The sequence below is a fragment of the Prunus persica genome, chromosome G6, assembly GCF_000346465.2.
Source record: "Prunus persica cultivar Lovell chromosome G6, Prunus_persica_NCBIv2, whole genome shotgun sequence".
Lineage (NCBI taxonomy): Eukaryota > Viridiplantae > Streptophyta > Magnoliopsida > Rosales > Rosaceae > Prunus > Prunus persica.
In genome coordinates this window covers 7,811,595-7,830,783 of record NC_034014.1, presented here as the reverse complement: position 1 = coordinate 7,830,783, position 19,189 = coordinate 7,811,595, and the positions used below count along the sequence as shown (strand labels likewise).

General features: G+C 35.1%; 2 protein-coding genes across 6 annotated transcripts; one reads left to right on the top strand and one right to left on the bottom strand.

The window, feature by feature from the left end:
- LOC18772781 (transcription factor RAX2) lies at positions 910-2,936 on the top strand. The gene is made up of 3 exons (XM_020566677.1): positions 910-1,183; positions 1,335-1,464; positions 1,862-2,936. Exons 1-3 carry the CDS (start codon positions 1,048-1,050, stop codon positions 2,694-2,696), a joined length of 1,101 nt encoding a protein of 366 aa, XP_020422266.1. The 5' UTR covers positions 910-1,047; the 3' UTR covers positions 2,697-2,936.
- Positions 7,978-13,322, bottom strand: LOC18775335 (lactoylglutathione lyase). 5 transcript variants are annotated; one of them, XM_020566675.1, is made up of 9 exons: positions 13,053-13,212; positions 12,829-12,951; positions 12,659-12,720; positions 11,538-11,598; positions 11,316-11,395; positions 11,156-11,226; positions 10,299-10,388; positions 9,073-9,195; positions 7,978-8,196 (listed from the first exon to the last, which is right to left on the bottom strand). In XM_020566675.1, the coding sequence occupies exons 1-8, from the start codon at positions 13,167-13,169 to the stop codon at positions 9,095-9,097; spliced, it is 705 nt and encodes a 234-aa protein (XP_020422264.1). In that variant the 5' UTR covers positions 13,170-13,212; the 3' UTR covers positions 7,978-8,196; positions 9,073-9,094. The 5 variants fall into 5 exon arrangements, with proteins under 5 accessions (XP_020422264.1, XP_020422265.1, XP_020422261.1 ...); XM_020566676.1 differs by lacking the exons at positions 7,978-8,196; positions 13,053-13,212 and adding exons at positions 8,481-8,763; positions 13,219-13,322; XM_020566672.1 differs by lacking the exon at positions 7,978-8,196 and adding an exon at positions 8,481-8,763 and having other exon boundaries at positions 13,053-13,235.

Below are 19,189 nucleotides of genomic sequence, written 5' to 3'. Positions count from 1 at the left end.
AGATGTGTGTGTGGAGAGTGATATTACGGGTGGCAATTTCCAACACGACCATGAATGGTTCCAAATCTTAAAGGGAGAAGCTAAAGGTGCATCAAGTTAGGACAAACATATCATCTCTGATTGTTATTTTTTTTTGGTCCGAAGTTATGAGATAGATATGGGCGATGATGCATCCTATCCCTCTCTTACCTAGTCGCTTCAAAAAATTTATAGCAATATAATTAAGCTACTCCATATAGATGTATCTCATAATTCTGTATTGATCATGATTTTTTCAATAAATATTGATGAATATTTTTTATTGAAAAATTTGACGAGTTAATGCAAAAAGAAATATGTTTAAATTTTTGAGGTTAAAGGGCACGTAATGAGTTAGAATTAGAATAAATTTAGAGAATTCAAATCCCTTCATGTTACGTAACCAGAGATAGAAAATTGGAAAAACATCCTTCATTGTTTTTCAAATACAAAAAAGAGCTTGTTCATCATGCCCATTAGAAAAGATAATAATATATATATATATATATTTTGATCAATTTTCAAGTTCAAACCAAGTTATATTTATGTAGCTATTACTTGGGGAGGGGCTCTGGCCATCACTTCAATTGCCTCCTGTTTTGTATCTACTTATTAGCAAAGAGACTTTGGATGCTTTTAAGAGAGAAGAGACGTATGAGTGAGGTTAATGATGAAATGGGGGTGCCAACCTATATGAGATAGAAAGTTAGAAAGTTCGATTTTTTTTTCTAATCAGCTGGCTAATTGACATTTATAGGAGTTCGAAAAACTGATGATTGAACGTTGTCTCTCATTTTGACTAAAAATCATCACTCAATAAAATAATCTTTTTTTCTAGTGTACTACGCTGTCCAAACCCTCAACACCATTATTAAGGCATAAGCACCTCCCCAACCAAAGTCCATTTTAAAAGGTGAGACCTTTGGTTCCTCAAAAGAGCTTTAGGGATATCCAAGAGATAAAAAGCTAGACGTCTCTCTCTGTGTGTTTGAGAGAGAGAGAGAGAGAGAGAGAGAGAGAGAGAGAGAGATGGGTAGGGCTCCTTGTTGTGACAAGGCAAATGTGAAGAAGGGGCCATGGTCACCAGAAGAAGACTCAAAGCTGAAGGAGTACATAGAGAAGCAAGGGACGGGTGGGAATTGGATTGCTCTCCCACAGAAAGCTGGTAAGGTTTCTTAATTCAAGCTCAAAATTATCTAATAATGGAAACAAGTGTTTCCATTTCTCTCTCTCTCTCTCTCTCTCTCTCTCTCTCTCTCCTGTTTATATGTATCTGCTTATTTGTTTATGTTTGGGTTGATTTGAGTGTGGATCAGGTCTGAAGAGATGTGGGAAAAGCTGCAGATTGAGGTGGCTTAACTACCTGAGGCCAAACATCAAACATGGAGAATTCTCTGATGAGGAAGACAGAATAATATGCAGCCTCTTTGCTAGCATTGGAAGCAGGTACTACTCTAGCTCTATGCAATTATATTTCTTTTTCTTCTTTATTACCTAATTTCCATAGGTATAATAGAGTCTACCTTTTTTTCCTTATTTATCATCTCCTATCATGAAAATTGCTGATGAAATCTATCCAAAAATGAGTAACAAAGAACAGAAAGAGGAAAGAGAAAAGACAAACATGAACTCATGTTTTTTTGGTTTCCTTATTTTATGTTGTAAAAGAACCCTTCATTTATCAAGAATCTGCTATGTTTGGATAATTTCCCTGCATGCATGCCAAGTTTTGGATCTAACATCCACACCCACTTGCAGCTGTTAAGGGAAAGCCAGAACAGGTTTCTGCTTCTTCTGGAACTTAATCATAATTTATGTGTAATTATTAATTAATTATATGCAGGTGGTCAATTATAGCTGCTCAGCTGCCAGGCAGGACTGACAATGATATCAAGAACTATTGGAACACCAAGCTCAAGAAGAAGCTCATGGGGATGCATATGGCTCCTCCATCTCATCATCATCACCATCATCAGAGAAATTCATTAAAACCTCCCCCATTTCCTTCTTCCTCTCATCACAATTATCAAAACCAACCACTAATCCCATCTCAACCCCTCTCATCACTGTTCAAAGACCTTGGCAGTACTTATAATAGATCTTTCTCATCAGGCTTTGAAATTCCACATCTTTCCATGACATCCAATAATTTTTCAAACACTACCACCAACTCCTCTCTTTTCCCAACCCAAGAGTGCCTGGTGGGTTCCATGCAGTATAATAATTACCCTGTGAAGAAAAATAGTAATCAAAATAACCTCCTCATGTTTGGAAGTGAAGGAAGTTGCAGCACTTCATCTGATGGGAGCTGTAATCAGATCAGCTATGAGAGAGAGAGCAACATCAAACAAGAAGAAATGGTTTTCCAGAGTTTTGATCAAGATCCGAATAATCAGCGGTTCATGATGCTCAACTATGGTAACAACAATAGTGGTTGTAGTACTGGATCAGCAGGTCATGATCATCACCATGTGATCAACCAATGGTGTGAGAGGCCAGATGGGTTTGATCCTCTTGCAGCAGAAAACACATTAGGGTACTGTGATCTAGAAGATGTTAAACAGTTGATTAGTGGTGGGAATAATCTTAATAATTGTGTTAATGGGTCTAAGTCTAACAGCCTCTTTTCCAATGTTGATGAAAACAAGACAGAAGAGAAGGTTATGTATTTCTACTGAGAACTGAAATGCTAGTAATTGAGTACTGACTGACTGCTGTTAAGTAAAATGATCAGAAAGATTTGATGGGGTATGGGGTGGTGGGGTGGTGGGGGAGATTCAGAAAAAAAAAGAAAAAAAAAAGAAAAGAAAGAAAGATTTGACTCAGTTTCTTTCCTAGGGGTCTATATATGTTCTGAACTTTGAAAAAGTACTACTTCTGATGATATCTGAAATGAAACATTTCTTTTTTTGACAGTACATGGTAAAAGCTTCTTTTAAATTTGTGCATTTCTTTTTGGGAGGTGATTTATGATGATGATGATGATAGTGGTGATGATGTTATGTTGTTGTTGTACGGCCCTTCACTGCAACTTCATTTCTGAAATTTTTTTATTTTTATTTTTTAAGTGTTATGAAAACTAGAGAGAACTTGTTCTCTCATCAAGATAAGGACAAGAATCTTTATGTAAAAATAAACCAAGCATGCAACGTTTGCTTTGTTAATATTTTAATAGTTTCCATTTTTTATAATTTGTTAGCGGTACCCTAAAGCCAATAGGTCTAGTACGCCTACTTTAAATGACAAAACTACCCTACTTGCCACTAGTTTTTCACATGCTTACCATCCTTGAAACTACTATAGTCAAATCATTCGTCTTCGAAAGTGAAGATGACCCACTTTATCTCATTGAGTAATATTTTGCGTCTCACTTGACTTCTTTAGTCTTCATCAAATCGGCATTGGATACCTATTCTTGACGTGTTATGCCATGTAGGAGTGGTTTGCCAAAGATTTTAAGAGACTTGACAATGGGAGAAAATTAAGTCGCCAAACATCGATAAGTTCGAGAGCTTAATGTGAGATTCAAATGCAATAAGGGGTAATTTTGGTATTTGGAGTATGTGTATTACTGTTGCTTGGTAGTAAGGTTAATCAGTCGGAATCTTTTATATATAAATGAAGCAGGTCAGACTCAAGATGGGAACTTGCTTACCAGAAAATGAAAGACAAAAAACATAATGCTGGAAATTTTGGAGTTTTGCAAGGGCTTCAACTTTAAAATAAGGGTTTTCATTTTTAATACATGATCTCAGTACACTCTCGATAAACGACATGTCTCATATTAAATTTAGCACGATAGTTAAAAACCCAAGGGCCATGTTTATATATATAAATGATTATGTGTTGATCAGTGCACAACCAATTGTCTGTATACAAAAAGTTGAAAAGAAACATGCAAATTTAATTAAATCGGAGAGGCAGGCAATGGCATGCCATGATGATAACAAGGGGGGGTGCCTGCACGAACAGTATAATTATTTGATTAGACTACTCATTTGGGGAGGCAATATTTGTTCATGAGGTTCATTGAAATAAAATTGTTTTTTTCTTTCTTTCCATTGAAATAATTAAATCATTAAACCTTTAATCCTGAAATCTTATTAACTCTAAATTCGAAAATAATCAATCATGTTATTTTTCTTTTAGAAATTCATATTATTGTTTTTTTTAATTTTATATAAGCGATATTAAGAGAGGTGAGAATTAAACTTAAGACTTCGGTTGCATAAGTCGTAAATGCTCTAAATCTATTTAAGCTACAAATCTCTTGTATTATTGTTAATTCTCTTCCATAATCCATTATTATGCTTATGTTCAAGGGCAACACATTTCAAGGACGTCCACACTTCCATCAACTCACTACAGACCATATAAGTTGTGATCAATTTCTTGTAAGATAATGGAATTGAAATTAGAGGTGACAATTCATGTTGATGAGTCGCATTTGAATTATGTCCACAGATTGGACGCGAATATGCATATGAATATGATATGAATCCAAGCAAGTATACATTTATGGCATATTTATCCAACGGTAGCAAACGACGAAACATAAGCAAGTCACCTTACTTAGCCAATGTAATGAAGTAGTTGCCTTGATAATGTGACACTAACAATAGTGAATTCAACCTCCTTAACCTTTAGAAACATCGTACATTGTAAAGAGCATCTAACTCAAATAATTAGAAACATTTATCCATACATTTGAAATTATGTATTCAAAATGCAGAAACTCATGGTTGAACATCAAAATCTTTTTTATGATAATGAAAATGGTAGTGATTGTATGGTGGAGAAATAAAATCGTAGGCAGCAGCACAGTTATGTAGACAATGTATTTTATTGAAGTGACAGGGAATCCCTATCGGGAAGCAGTCCAAAGCACTCCAGAATTACATGATATGCTGCACAATATCTCTGTCAGTGCATATGCCCAGATTTTTATTAGAGTGGGGGCAGTTGACGTGAGGCCAATTTCTCCCTGCATCCTTGAAATTTTGTTTCATTTTAATTATATATTCAACCATTTTGTCAATTTTTTTTTTCAGTAAAATATTAACAATCCAATAAAATCTCACCACTTATAGAAACTACATTATTTGGAACAGTCCCCTTTTATTAAGGGATCTCTCAAATAATATTATTTGAGGGACGCTATTTAGGGTACCCTACAATTTTTTTCCCAATGATCCAAACCATATATTTTTTAGGTCTTCATTCATAGATCATCCTTACAAAAAATTAGACAAATGGGAAACCGTTTCGACATCCAATTGTGTCTTACAAAATCAATGAACACAATGCTTCAAGAAAATGCTAAAATTTCAATAACTTAATTGAATGGTCAAATGATATCGGATTCAAGTGATTTTTTGTAGAGATGATCTTTGAATGAGTATCTACAAAATAGACGGTTTTGATTAGTGAAATACAATCCGGAGTGGGGCCTACAAGGGGTGTCCCTCAAATAAGTTTGAGGGATCCCTCAATGGAAGCTCTCTGTTATTTGGAAATCTGCATCTACTTCAGTTTTAAATTAAATAATTATGTTAATAAAAAAAATTAAATAATTATGATTCTAGTTGCTAGTTACAGTGTGTTTGGATGAGAAAATTTAAAAGTACAAACGATTTCATAAATAACGGAATTTAAAATAAAGGAAATTAATGTTTTAGAATTTGTAAAGTTTCTTGTTTGGATGATGGATTTAAAACACGGAATTTAACCTTTATTTGTAAAGTTATCTTTTATAAAAACTCAATCTCTTTTGAAATTTTAGAAAATGACGATTTTTAGATATAATTTAAAGTGGAGATTTATGATTTCCAAATTCCATGTTTTATCCCAACGGAATTTCTAAGTTTTTATATTTTTTTATCCAAACACGGGAATTGATTCATGTCAATTTAGAAATTATGACTTTTGTCAAAATCTTAAGTTTATTTTCCTCATCTAAATACATCGTTAGGGTGTTTTTTATAAATTTTTTTTTAATAATAATTTTCCAACTTGATTTTATTTTTTAAAAAAAAAGAGGGAAAAGGTTTTCTAGGAATGTCTTTTTCTAGTGAAGTGTAAAGGTCAAAAGGTGTGGAACCCACTGACAGTCTGACACCCAAATATTTTAAGTTCAAACCTTTTTTTTAAATTAAAAAACTTGTGTTTAATTATTTAGAGGATGATCTGTTGTCAACAAACTGAGGTTTTAACAGATAGGGCTTTGAAGTTTGTACACCATAGGTTGCAGCAAGTATAATATAATTAGAAAGAGCCCAACACAATACAGATATTTTCTTGTTATTTATAATGTAATTGTCCAATGAGTGGAATTTGCTTGACCATTGTCCGTGACCTTGTTGATTTTAGGTGGTCTTCGACTTTAGCTATTTGTGTCACATTTTTCCAAAGAAGCTGTAGAAGTTGATCTTTGAGTACAAACATACCTACTCTAAGGATAAACCCTTAAATATCATCATAGCCGTTGGGATAAAGATTAATTCATACTTATTTGGAAACAATTTACTTTAATCACAAAGGATAAACCCTTAAATATCATCATAACCGTTGTGCCCCAACACTCTTCAGTTCAATTAATGCAGTGTTTATTACTTTAGTATTGTCCATGTAGGTTCCTCCGAAAACAGGTGAAGAAAGTCTGTATTTGTTATCTAAAAGAAAAAAATAAATAAATAAATAAAAAGATACCATGTTTTTAGCATTTTCAATATAAGTTTTGTTCTTCTAAAATAAAATAAACGGTTTCACGAGCAAAAATCAACTTGTCATATCTGAAAAGAGAGAAATAAGTTGCAATTTTGGTGACTGAGTTTGACAAGTCTATTGGAGAAAGCTTTGCTGATAAGACTCACATATTTTAACATTCCAAAGTTATTGAAGAGATTGTTAGAGAAGCTTTTATCACTTTCGTCCTATTGTTTCTATACAACATATCCGTCTGTTTTTACTTGTTTTGCATCAAGCAAATCCAACATAATACTATTGTAAGAAAACGGTACCTTGACTTTTGATTGAATTTGATAACTCGATAAAGTTCAACAATTGTAGGATAATTTCCTTCCTGAAAGTAAACTAGGGTATTTAATTCACATTTCCAACCGACAGTACTATATTTCCTTCTTGAAAGTTATTTGACATTTTTTTTTAATTATATCCGCAATGCCTCACTATATATAACATTTTAGAAATACACAAACAAAGATATTTCACTATAAGAGCATCTCCACCCATAAGGGCTAAGTCTAGGGCAAGGGCAAGCAAGGGCTGCCACTATTCACATGAATAGTGTCAGGCTTGCCATTTGTGGTTCCATCCATGAGGGCTAAGTCTAGGGCAAGTCTAAGGCAATTACTATTCACTTAAATTTATTTTATTTTATTTATACTTAAACCATTGATTTTGATAAGCTTTTCGGATAAGATTTTCAATTCCCAAGTGTTAATATTTATCGTAAAATCCTCACCTAAAAATCAAGATAACATTTTCGGACAAAATTTTGAAATTAAATTGGTGTGGAAAGTGAATAATATTGGTAGGTATGTATAGAAAAAAATTTCAGAATTTTTTGATATATTTTTTAAAATTTTTTGATTTTTTGTTCAATTTTTTAAAGCCAAAAATTGGACAATCGTTGGATTGTGCAATATTTTTTGATCGGAGGCTCCAGGAGAAGCCACATGGCTTGTAACTATTGGGCAATGTGGGCTAGTTGGGTCCAACAGTAATAAAAAATTTGAAAATCAGCTGCTGACATCATGCTGATGTCAGCAGCCCGAGGGCAACAGCCCAGGCAGAATTAGCCTTTGGGCTTGCCCAGGCTGGTGGGACCCACCATTTGCCCTGGCTCATTGTTGTGCGCTGGAGCTGGAATGGGCTGCCAGGGGGGCCTTTTGCCCAGGTTTGGTGCAGCGGTGGACATGCTCTAAACTACCTCAAAATCAAGAGTGACAACTGAGTCGTTTGGGGATCCGCCTCTGATCATTCAGGACCATTGTTTATACAATATCCGCAATGCCTCTCTACTTGAATGCTTCACTTTCCGTTGAGATAATAATCAGAAACCTAAACACTTCACTTTATATAGAAAAAAAATAGCCTGCCCAACCATCTCCAGTTTCTATCCCGGAACGGCGCCAGGGCGATCACCTTAGGTGAAAACTAAGTAAACAAGCAATATGAATTAGTGTACAGGGATTATTATACGCAATACAGAGTGTGCCCCTACTCGGTCACTTTTCAACTACAGCTACTGAAATTCCGGCGGCTAGTTTCACCAAAAGCTAGCAATTTTATAATTATTGGGAAATGTTATTATGATGAGGGTGCATTTTATTTATACTGCGAGTTCTTTCCCTATGTTTAGTTAGAATTTGTACCCATAAAAACAAATGTATCAGTCAAAAAATTATAAATTTGATTGCTTTAGTAATGATTAGTATGGATGGCTTTGGAGATCTAAGACTTGCAAAAGTGAGAAAGTTTGAACAACACATTGTGATCAGAAAGACCTAGTTTGTGCTGAACAGCAGTCGAGTAGACAAAACAGACAAAAGTAACTCGTACCAACTTACAGAATACAAAACTACACGAACACTAGAGGAATGTGAAAAATAAAACACGTAAGAAAATCGCCAAACAGGTCCATTTACGAGACTCGTATCTGAACTATGGACATATAGGAAAACCAGAAATGATGTCCGACTGTAAGTTGTCACCACGGTTCACCTGCACGATATCTAATCCATTCAAATTCTGATAACAACTATGGAAGTCTCTAACCTTCAGCATCAATACAAGAAATGCAAGGGGCTAATACAAATGAAAAAAGACCATAATCAGAATAAACAAAAAGCAGCACCCAGAGAGTAGTTATGAATGTAACTAATTGATGACCAGAAAACACAAGCTAGAGAAACTAATTAATAACTGATTCAGCTTGCGATACACATGATGTGGAAGGCAATCAAACCAAGTGTTAGATAACAGTATTCTCACAATCAATTGACAGCAAGCATAAGAAAACTGAGAACTAACCTGAAGAAAGGGTGCCATGACCTCACGAAGCACCACCTGTAATGCTTCCTATTGTTTTAAGGTCAAAGATTTCAACCCAATAACCATCAGGATCCTTAATGAATGCTATCCCTTTCATCTTTCCTGCAATCAACATCACAAAATTAAGGAACCAAGAATCGGTAAATACTGAAACCATACTAAAACTAACTTTTCACAATTATTTCTTCTTTAAATAAAAGGAGGTAAAATTGCGAATTACAGGAAAACGAACTCCCACAGTGAGAATAAAAAATACTGGTCTTGGTCATCCACGATTCTCCCCAAGAAAGAAAACACACATGAATTTGCTCATTCCTTATCTTCACCACAGTTTGGGAGAGCAAGATTGAACTAAAAGATACTGCTGGTGCATATATGAGCACAACTAAATATACACATACATGTATACAACCATAGTGTTCCATATGAGCATATATGAGCACACCTAAATAAACACATACATGCATACAACCATAGTGTTCCATATGAGCATATATAAGCACACACCTAAATATACACATACAAGCATAAAACCATATTGTTTACTAGTGTCCATGGAAACATCAACAACAGCAAAAATCCAGCTTATTCTTTGGAAGCCAGAACAGAGAGCGAAAGATTATAATTATGGAGACCAAGGTGCTGTTACTAAGCTTGCTAAATGGGCACAAGGAGCTGGAATGAAAATCCATCAAACTACAAAAACCAAGAACAAGGCTATCAATTGCGCATGACAGTGACTTCAGTATCAGGAAAAAATATTAATTTGTTGAAGGATGTATTTGCAATGTCCAAGTTGGCATTAGAGACAGAGAATAATGTAAAAAACAGTTCAAAATGTCAATCATCAATAGTATTTTTCACAATCTGAGTATAGGCCATCAGACCTCATTAACTGCTTAGATATCCCGATTGGACAGGGTACTTTTGGTTAACTAATGAAGATAGCATATTTTTTAAAAGTAATGGCGCTGCTAATTCAGGGAAATTCACTGTCTATTGTTTAATTGAAACCATCTTCCATCACTTATAAATAGCCTATTTATACAACAGCATCAATCCTACAGACTGATATTGAGATTTATCACTCTACTTATACAAAAACGAATCAAATGTGTCCCAATCAATCCCCATTATATATGCCAATGTTCAATGACGAGACATCTCGTAAATCACAATAGGTTCAACAATATGGATGTTCTTACCGTCATCTGGCTTTTTCACAAACTCCACCCCGAGATGTTCAAATCTCTCACATGCCTTGTATGTATCATCAACGGTGACACCAATGTGTCCTGAGTAACAAAATTAGAGGTTAGGCCAGCCAGTGTGCCAGAATCTGAGAATCGCTAGGTATAAACTAAGACATGTACATGCTTAATCGTTACAGATGCATTAGTCATCAGGCAAAGCTACAGGGACAAATGTAAATGATTGGTAATATTCAAATTATTGACATTTGCAGAAACACATGATTTTTCTTAAGTATTTAAATCATTTCCACCCTCCCTCCCCTCCCAATGCACATGAATACCATCCCGTACGATTTGCATTGGTTGGTTATGCTGTCAAATGGTATTGAAAGTACAGATTCCTGTAAGTGAATCAACCATACCTAATAGTTCGGTCAGTTAAGGAGTGGAAGCCCCCATATCTTTTGTATAATAATATCATACAAATCTCTTACCCAAATTGGCTATAGTGTACCAACACTATACATATAATGATACACACTAAATGCAATACAATGAATACACTCTTCCCTAAAATTTTGTTTATGCTTGAAAGAAATGTAGCCTTTTTTTTCTTCTTATCGAAGTAAGCATTTGGAGTGTTTCAAAATTTATCGTTCAGGACAAGTCAAAACAAATTATTCAATCAAAGCCAATCAATAATACTGACTTTCTTGGAACCATCCAAACTTGCCACATAAGAAGACAAGACATCATATGTGGCATTTGGCATCAAATGGTCTAGTAAATCAAACTCTTAAGTAAAGGAAGAAACAAATTCATCAAAAAACGCCGTATGTTTTGACATATTCATAGGACAACTTACATACCAAAGCCTCGAGGTTCCGAATTCCCATTGTGATATCCTTTGAATTCTGGATCACTTTCAGTACCCCAATTACTGTAAAAGGTAAGCGATTGTCAGATATCACATTGGACAGAACATGTAGAAAAAGAGATGAGCATGCAGGTGAATTAAAAGAAACACACTGTGTTAACTCAATTGTAGCCTTCTGGCCAAAGGTCCAAACTGTTCTATCAGCCGGGTTAGTTGGAGCCGATGCAGGATCCTATTCAGTAAAAGATAAATAGAATTAAATGTCTCTGTTAACAGGGAAATTTTTAGAAACATAATCCCAACCATGACTGCAAAATCAAACAATGAACTTGGTAAAATTTTTGTTATTGTAGAAAGGATATTACGAATTTTACCTCATAGCCCAAAAAGTACAAACTAAACTTCATTTCTGGAAAGTCCAGCCTCTTAAGCAGCCTGAAAAATAGAAGAAATCACCATCAACTTCACTCAAACAGTCATTTTTGGACAAGATCTCTACTCACGGAATCTCTTAGCCATTGTAAAGTGCATGCATGCATGTGCACATGCAGACTAATACGCAAAACAATCTAACTGCATGCTATATTTACTGCAGAAGCATATATCTCATGATAACACAAGACAATCCAACTGAATCATAAATTGGTCCAAAATTTGACTTAGTATGCATGCATAGTCCTAACATTGTGTGTCAATAAATTCAAAGAGACCGTGCCACAAGTCAACATCAAGAGTTACATGGTAATCTTTTAAAACATTAATGAAAGATGTTATAAGGCAAAACAGGCATGAAAAACATGTATGGTGTTACAGAGACTCAAAGGTACACACACTTCTTGGCCAAAATTGAAATAAGAACTAACACCCTAAATGTCAAGTGAGGCATCTACAAGACTACTATATGCTCAAACAGATTTACAAATTCCTTCTACGCTCATATAGGACCTCCTTCGTTGCACAGGGATCGTTTAGCACCTATGTGCTCCGAGCTGGTCATAAAATTGTATAACTGAAGAAAAGCACAATCTACTGACTCGTTAAAGTCCATCACTTAAAAAATATAACAAACACTAAACACGTGACTATTTTCTTCTGCCATTCGTAATTGAGCCTATGAACATCCGACATATGACTAGCCATAAGTCTACTGGTAAATCCCAAGAAAGCACGTAGGGATTTAACATGCCCACCTGTTCTTCCTTTTATCCATTTTTCCCGAAGTTCTAGTAATAAAAGAGACAGCCAATGCACCCAAACTATAAACCACCAGATATTAATCAATGTCGCCACTCATACAAAAAATGCAAAATCTTATTGAACCAAAACCTTCAACTTTTTGAGGAAAGAAAAATTTGCTCGATTTAAATAAAGGAAATGTTCATATCAATTAATACAAAGCGAGCACCTATACTATTTTCCACCCAAACACCACACGAAAGTATAACAACAAAGAAAATTAGAGAAGAATTTTCGAAACCCATTAAAAGAAACTTACGACATGCCCAACACACGTGAATAAAAGTCAAGACTGGCTTTAGGGTCCTTAATCCGAAACATCTGCAACCAAATTACAGTAAGAAATTATCGCTAAAGTAAAATCAAAATGCAGAGCAAATGTCATAGCAGAAAATAAAATACACATTTGTGACGAAGGTGAATGCTTACAGTTTGTTGCATGAAGTAACTCTTAGTGGCTTCATCTGGGGTGGCGTGGAGGCCCGGATTGTTGGCGGGTGATTCTTTCGGCTCGGACGCCATTGAAAACAAGCGGAACCGGTATTTCGGAGCCTGTAAGAGACATACAATTAAGTATAAGATGAAATGAGAAATTTGGGAGATTATCGAAGAGAAAAATCGCGAAGGTTATATAGTGTATGGTTGAATTGGACCTTTGGTTTAGTGAGAACAAATGGGGTTGTGTGTGGAAACGACGGAGAGAGTTTTAGGGAGAATCGGATTAGGGAAAAGCGAGATAGGGCGGTTGTGATTGAAGCAGAAGAAGCCATGGAGGTTTTCTGTGAGCGCGAGAGAGAGAGGAAGAGAGAGAGTATTTACCTTGTGGGAGAAATGAAAGCAGAGGAGGGCAGGTGCCGTCTGTTCGCCTTCTGATTGGGAGGTTTTCTTTTACACTCCGTGCGGCTATACTACGGTCTTTTAAGGGGTTTAACCAAAAAAAAATATCGCCGTGAGGTTATACTTTTTAAATATATAAAAAAAGTTAGTATAGTCGAACGATTATATATATATATATATATTTTTATACAAAGGAGTAATTTAGAAAATTATCCATTCTTATTAGGCTATTATCAGAGTATCTATGGTCCCCTTTTGATTTTTTACTTTTCCAGAGTTATTACCCGTATAAGGAATTTAGCAATTTCACGTTTATTTCTCGTATTATACACATACGTACGTATTTTTCAATAATACATCTATTTTCTATACACATGTTAAAGACTCAGTAAAATACATATTTTTTAAAAAGTAAATGTCCAATACTCGTATTGTACAGGTATGTGCCTATTTTTTATGTTTAATACACGTGGTTTTTACAAAATTTTCAATAATACACACAAAATTCACGCATTATATACATAATTTTCACATATTATTGAATAAAATGAATTTATATTAAAATAATTTAAAAATATATATATTAAATTATTGTATAATGGCCGAACTTTTCAGTTGTAATTTGCCAAAAGTTTGCCGAATAAAATACGTTTGTATTTTATTCGTATTTTTTCCGTTCCATATTTTACTAACCATGAAAGAATGTGAAAGGCTAATAGTACTTCTTACTTGTTGTAACAAAAATACAAAATGGTGATTTTGCAATCTTTTTGCTAACCAGAACAACAATTTCAAACAAAAATTTATGGGTATAGTAGTAAGAGAGGTGGTAGTGTTCTTCATGTAAAGTGTTATTTGAAAATTATCAAGAACACCCCAACTCAGCATGCAATTCTCTACTACAAATAATGTGTGCAGTTACAGAATTTAATAGCATTCGAGAGAATGAGTTAGATCAAAGGCAAACATTCTCCCACCCAAAAAATAAAATAAAAAAACTCTTTGATTGATTTGATGTGAAATTTCTCTCTCATGAATATCTGCTTTAGATACGTTGAAATTAGCAAATTAATACCTAAGTACAAACTAATCCAACTAGGAGGGTACTTTTTTTCAAAAATTTTAAATATAATATATTTAAATAGTATAGCCGTGCGACTATACTACGGTCCTTTTTATAAATAAAAAAAAGTATAGTCGCTCGGCTATACTTTTTTTGACACGTGGGCGCCTAATCGCCCCGTAGCGCTAGACGGGTCTTTTTTTATTTTTTTATTTTTTATAAATATAAATAAAAAGTATAGCCGTGTGGCTAAAATCCAGTACTTTTTTTAAAATAGTGTAGCCGCGTGGCTTTACATGTAATAACCCAAACCTAAATTCATATTTAATTAGTAATTTATTAAGAAGAAATGACAATTTTGCCCTTGGAATAATTTAGTGAAGAAAAGTTGACTTTTTGACCGAGAAGAATTTGACAATTCCACACACACTGTTGCGTACACCACGATGAAACGATTTCGTAGACACGAAGTGGACTTGAATCGGAACTTTAACGAAGAAAATATGGTTAAAATACTCCGAGGGGCAAAACGATAATTTAGAAAAATCAGATTTTTTAAAAACTCACTTCTCTCTCTCTCTCTCTCTCTCTCTCTCTCTCTCTCTCTCTCTCTCTCTCTCTCTCTCTCTCCCCCGTCGCGACAATCCCCTCCCCCTTACACAGCCGATCGGTTCTCTCATCGCCGCCACCACGTCCGATCGCCATCTTCGTCGGTACCGGTCCCAAAAGAACCAGCTCATCCTCCTCTACAAGTCCCAGCCCTCGACCACTCCACTCCGCCGCCGATGTCGCAGGAATTTGCAGAAATCCGATGGTTTTTTTTTCTTCAAATCTTCAAACCACTCGTTCTCTCTCATTTCTCCTCCAAATTTGACTAGTAAGGTATGGATTTCTACCTATTTTCCATGCTCTAGCTGATGGTTGGGTAGGATTGCATCGATTTTGAACGTAGGTAATTGATTTTCGAATTGGAAATTCAGCCAGTTTTCGGCCTCCAAGTTCGGCCACTTCCGGTCAGTTTTTGGGGTAGGTCCAAGAACAAAAGTGGCTCCAAATATGGTGTTATACTTAGGGTATGAGTTTGGAGCCGTGGTTTTGAGATTTTCCGGCGATACGTAATCGCTTTGGACACCCATCGCTGTCGGTGCGTGTGGCGGCGCGTGGGTGTGGGTAGTGAAGCGGCACTGTGTCTCGATGAGATCCTTAGGTTGTCACGAGCGCGTAGGAATTCGCGGATCTCAATTTGGATATCGTTTGTGCCTCGAATGGATTTTACATATTATGTGATTTCAGGGTTCAATATGGTTGAACCGTTGAATCGTAATCTTTTTCAGATATGTTACTCTAGATAATTTCAGAATCGTATAGGATTCGACGGATCGTGAATTGGAGTCCCGGATACTCCGAAATCGCGAACCCTAGGGCTAGGGTTTAGAAATCGTGCGATTGTACGATCGTGATCAATCCGACCGTCCGATTGAGACTAAACCGTTGGGATATGTGTCCTAGATATATTGGAACACTATATTGTATTAATAGAATATTATGATCATTGAATCAGGCATCCGGGCACCAGTTGACTCGCGGGGGGGACCTTCAAGAGGTCCAGCGAGCACGGACTATCGGTGAGTGGACTCTTTGTTTTTATAAATGAATTTAAGCAGTTCAGTTACAGTTATTTGATCTTGAATAAATGTTATTCAAAGATTAGTGTTAAAAGTTGTTCTATGCTTTTGAATATTTTACATTTTCCTAAACCACCTTGTACCCAGATCTATAAATGTTGCCTTCAGATTAAATGTTGCCTTCAGATTGTATTGGTTGTCTTCGGTTTAGTCAGCATGCTTGACAGTTGCCCCACGAGTTCTATGGTACCCGAACTCGTGTGGAGCAAGTAATGCGGATCAGGCTGACTACGGTCCCCTGAATCCTGCGAGTTGCGGCTCTGACTGACCTTGTGTCATTGAGACCTGCGAGTACGTATCACCCATGGTGATGCAAGGAATTGACTGATATTAGGAATTGACGGAAATAAATGGTACACCTAGGTGGTAGTTTTAACCTGTTTTCAATGCCTTAAGAAATTAATGTTAACCATGAGTTTGATTGGTTTTATACATGCATAATTATATAAGTGCATTGATTTCAGAAATAAAGAGAATAATTTAGTTTGTATAACTGTTTTTACAGTTGGGTTAGTATGTTCATATGCTATTTTCTAAACTTTGTTTTTGGATCCACTCACCTTTTTTAATGTTTTGCACCCTCAGGCAGTAGGCGTGCACAGGGATCCACCACCGGGCCGTTTTCCACCTTCCGCGTTTTCCTTTTTGATGTAGGACTTTTGTTCTGTAAAAGGATTGACTCCTTGTAAATTCTTAGTAGTAGCTCTGATAATTTGCCCTAGACTTAGAATATAACTGTTGGAATGTATATATACGTATGCTGACAGTTGGTTATATATATATATATACTTGTTTAGCAGGTGTAAATGTTTTGGTATTGATCTAGTTACAAGGGAGACTCTGCCGATTTTTCGGTAGAAGTCAACCTTGTTATTTTATCGTGTTTTACATAGAAGGCCAATTAGGTCATTCGTGCCCGACATCCGCCAGGTGTCAGACACGCACAGAGTCTGGCTCGGATTCCAAAGCGGAATTTGGATCGGGTCCTGTCATTACAAGAGTAATTTTTTTTTTTAATAAATAGTATAGCCAAGCGGATATACTCTTTATAGATATATACATATTAGGATCTTTTTTTAATAAAAAAATATAAAAAATTCCCCAATTTTCTTTTATCGATAAGTGTCGTTTAGAGCATTATCCATTACTATTAGGCCATTATCCTAGTCTCTATTGTCCCCTTTTGATTTTTCTACTTTTTCAGAGTTATTACCCATATAAAGACTTTAACATTTTCATGTTTAATACTCATACTATACGTATACGTATAGTTTTCTGTACACGTCTTAAAGACTGGATAAAATACACATTTTTTAAAAAGAAAACGTACAATACTTGTTTTGTACAGTATATAAATATTTTTCATGTTTAATACACGTGTTTTTTACAAAATTTTCAATAGTACACACAAAATTCACGCATTATACACACAAATTTCACATAATATTGAATAAAAATAAATTATAAAATATTATATAGTGGCTGAACGTTTTAGTGTAAATGTGTCAAAATTTTGCCGAATAAAACATGTACCTATTTTATACGTATTTTTTCCGTTCCGTAGTTTACTAACTATGAAAGAATGTGAGAGGCTAAGATTACTTCTTACTTGTTGTAACAAAAATGCAATATTGTGATTTTGCAATCTCTTTGACCATCAGAACAACAATTTCAAACAAAGATTTATAGGTATAGTCATAAGAGATGTGATAGTATTCTTCATGTAAAGTGTTGTTTGAAAAGTGAAGCAATTATCAAGAACACTCCAACTAAGCATGCAATTCTCTACGACAAATAATGCATGCAGTAATAGAATTTAGTAGCACTCGAGAGAAGGAGTAAGATCAAAGGCAGTATTTTTTTTTTTGGGTCAACTACATAAAAACCACCAAATTATTTGCACTTTTTTGGTGCTGTAGTAGTTAACGTTTATTTTTTTTTTCCACAAAAAAGAGGTTGCTGATAATTATTTATTTTATTATTTTAATTTTAAAATATTAAAATATTAAAATATTATATATATATATATATATATATATCTTTAGTTCACGTGGCCGCAATGTGTAAGGAAAAAATTGGACCGCCAATGAGGTCTAGCCTAGTGGAAAATGGTCTTGGCTTGCAGACTAGTGGTCTTAAGATTCGAACCCTCATGACACCTTAGTAGTGTGTGTGAGACCCCCATCCTCTTGTAGCTTAGACTATCGCTTGTATGGAAAAAAAAGAAAAAAGAAAAAGTGATCATGCATATGACATGTCGTCACTTAAGATTCCTAATGACAGTACCATATTGTCACAATTTTGAAAACTACGTGTATAAGTGTTCAAATTAAAAATATGTATACTACCAACGGGGATAGCCCAATAGAAAAGAGCATTGAATTGTAGACCAAATGTCTCAAGTTCAAACCCCCATGACACATTGGTAGGGTGTGTGTGATAAATCTCTTCCCCTTGTAATTTAGATTATTGCTTATACTAGTGAAGAAGTCAGAGTATTTAACTAACCCTTCAAAGTTATACCGAGTATCTATGTAGCGGAGGTGCAATTTTTAAAAGCTAAGAGCTCAAAAAAAAAAAAAAAAACAACTAAACATCCTTATAATTTAAACAATACTAATTGGCGTTTGCTCAAGAAAAAAAAAAAGAGAAGCATCTAACTTACTTTGGATTGGCGTACTCAAGAATGAAAAGAAAAACGTAGGATTATTGTGATGCACACACAATTAAAACCCAATTAAGTAAGGAATTATAAAAACTCAATTAAAACCCAATTAAGAAATGAATTATAAAACCCAACTAAAACCCCATAGAAGCCCACGAAATGGCCCAACTGTTTTTTTTTAAATTTAAATATTTATAATTATAAATATTTATTTATTTAAAACCCTGGTCCAAAACGACGTCATTTTGGTCAGGCTTCATTAAAAAAACAAGAAGTCAGCGCGCAACAAATAGTAGCGTAGCACCCAGGTCTCTTGCGCATTTATCGAACAGGTTGCGTGCGTCTCTGATCTGAGCAGATGTGCAAGTCCAGCAACACTTATGGAGTTTTCTAACAATCGGAGGTGCAGATACACCTCTTTACGCATGCACAGGTCCACCATTGTATCTATGTGTATATGTGAACCCCCCCTTTCTAACTTTGACCAAAATTTTTTTTTATTTTTTTCAAGGGAAAGTTTACAAGAACCCTCTCCACATA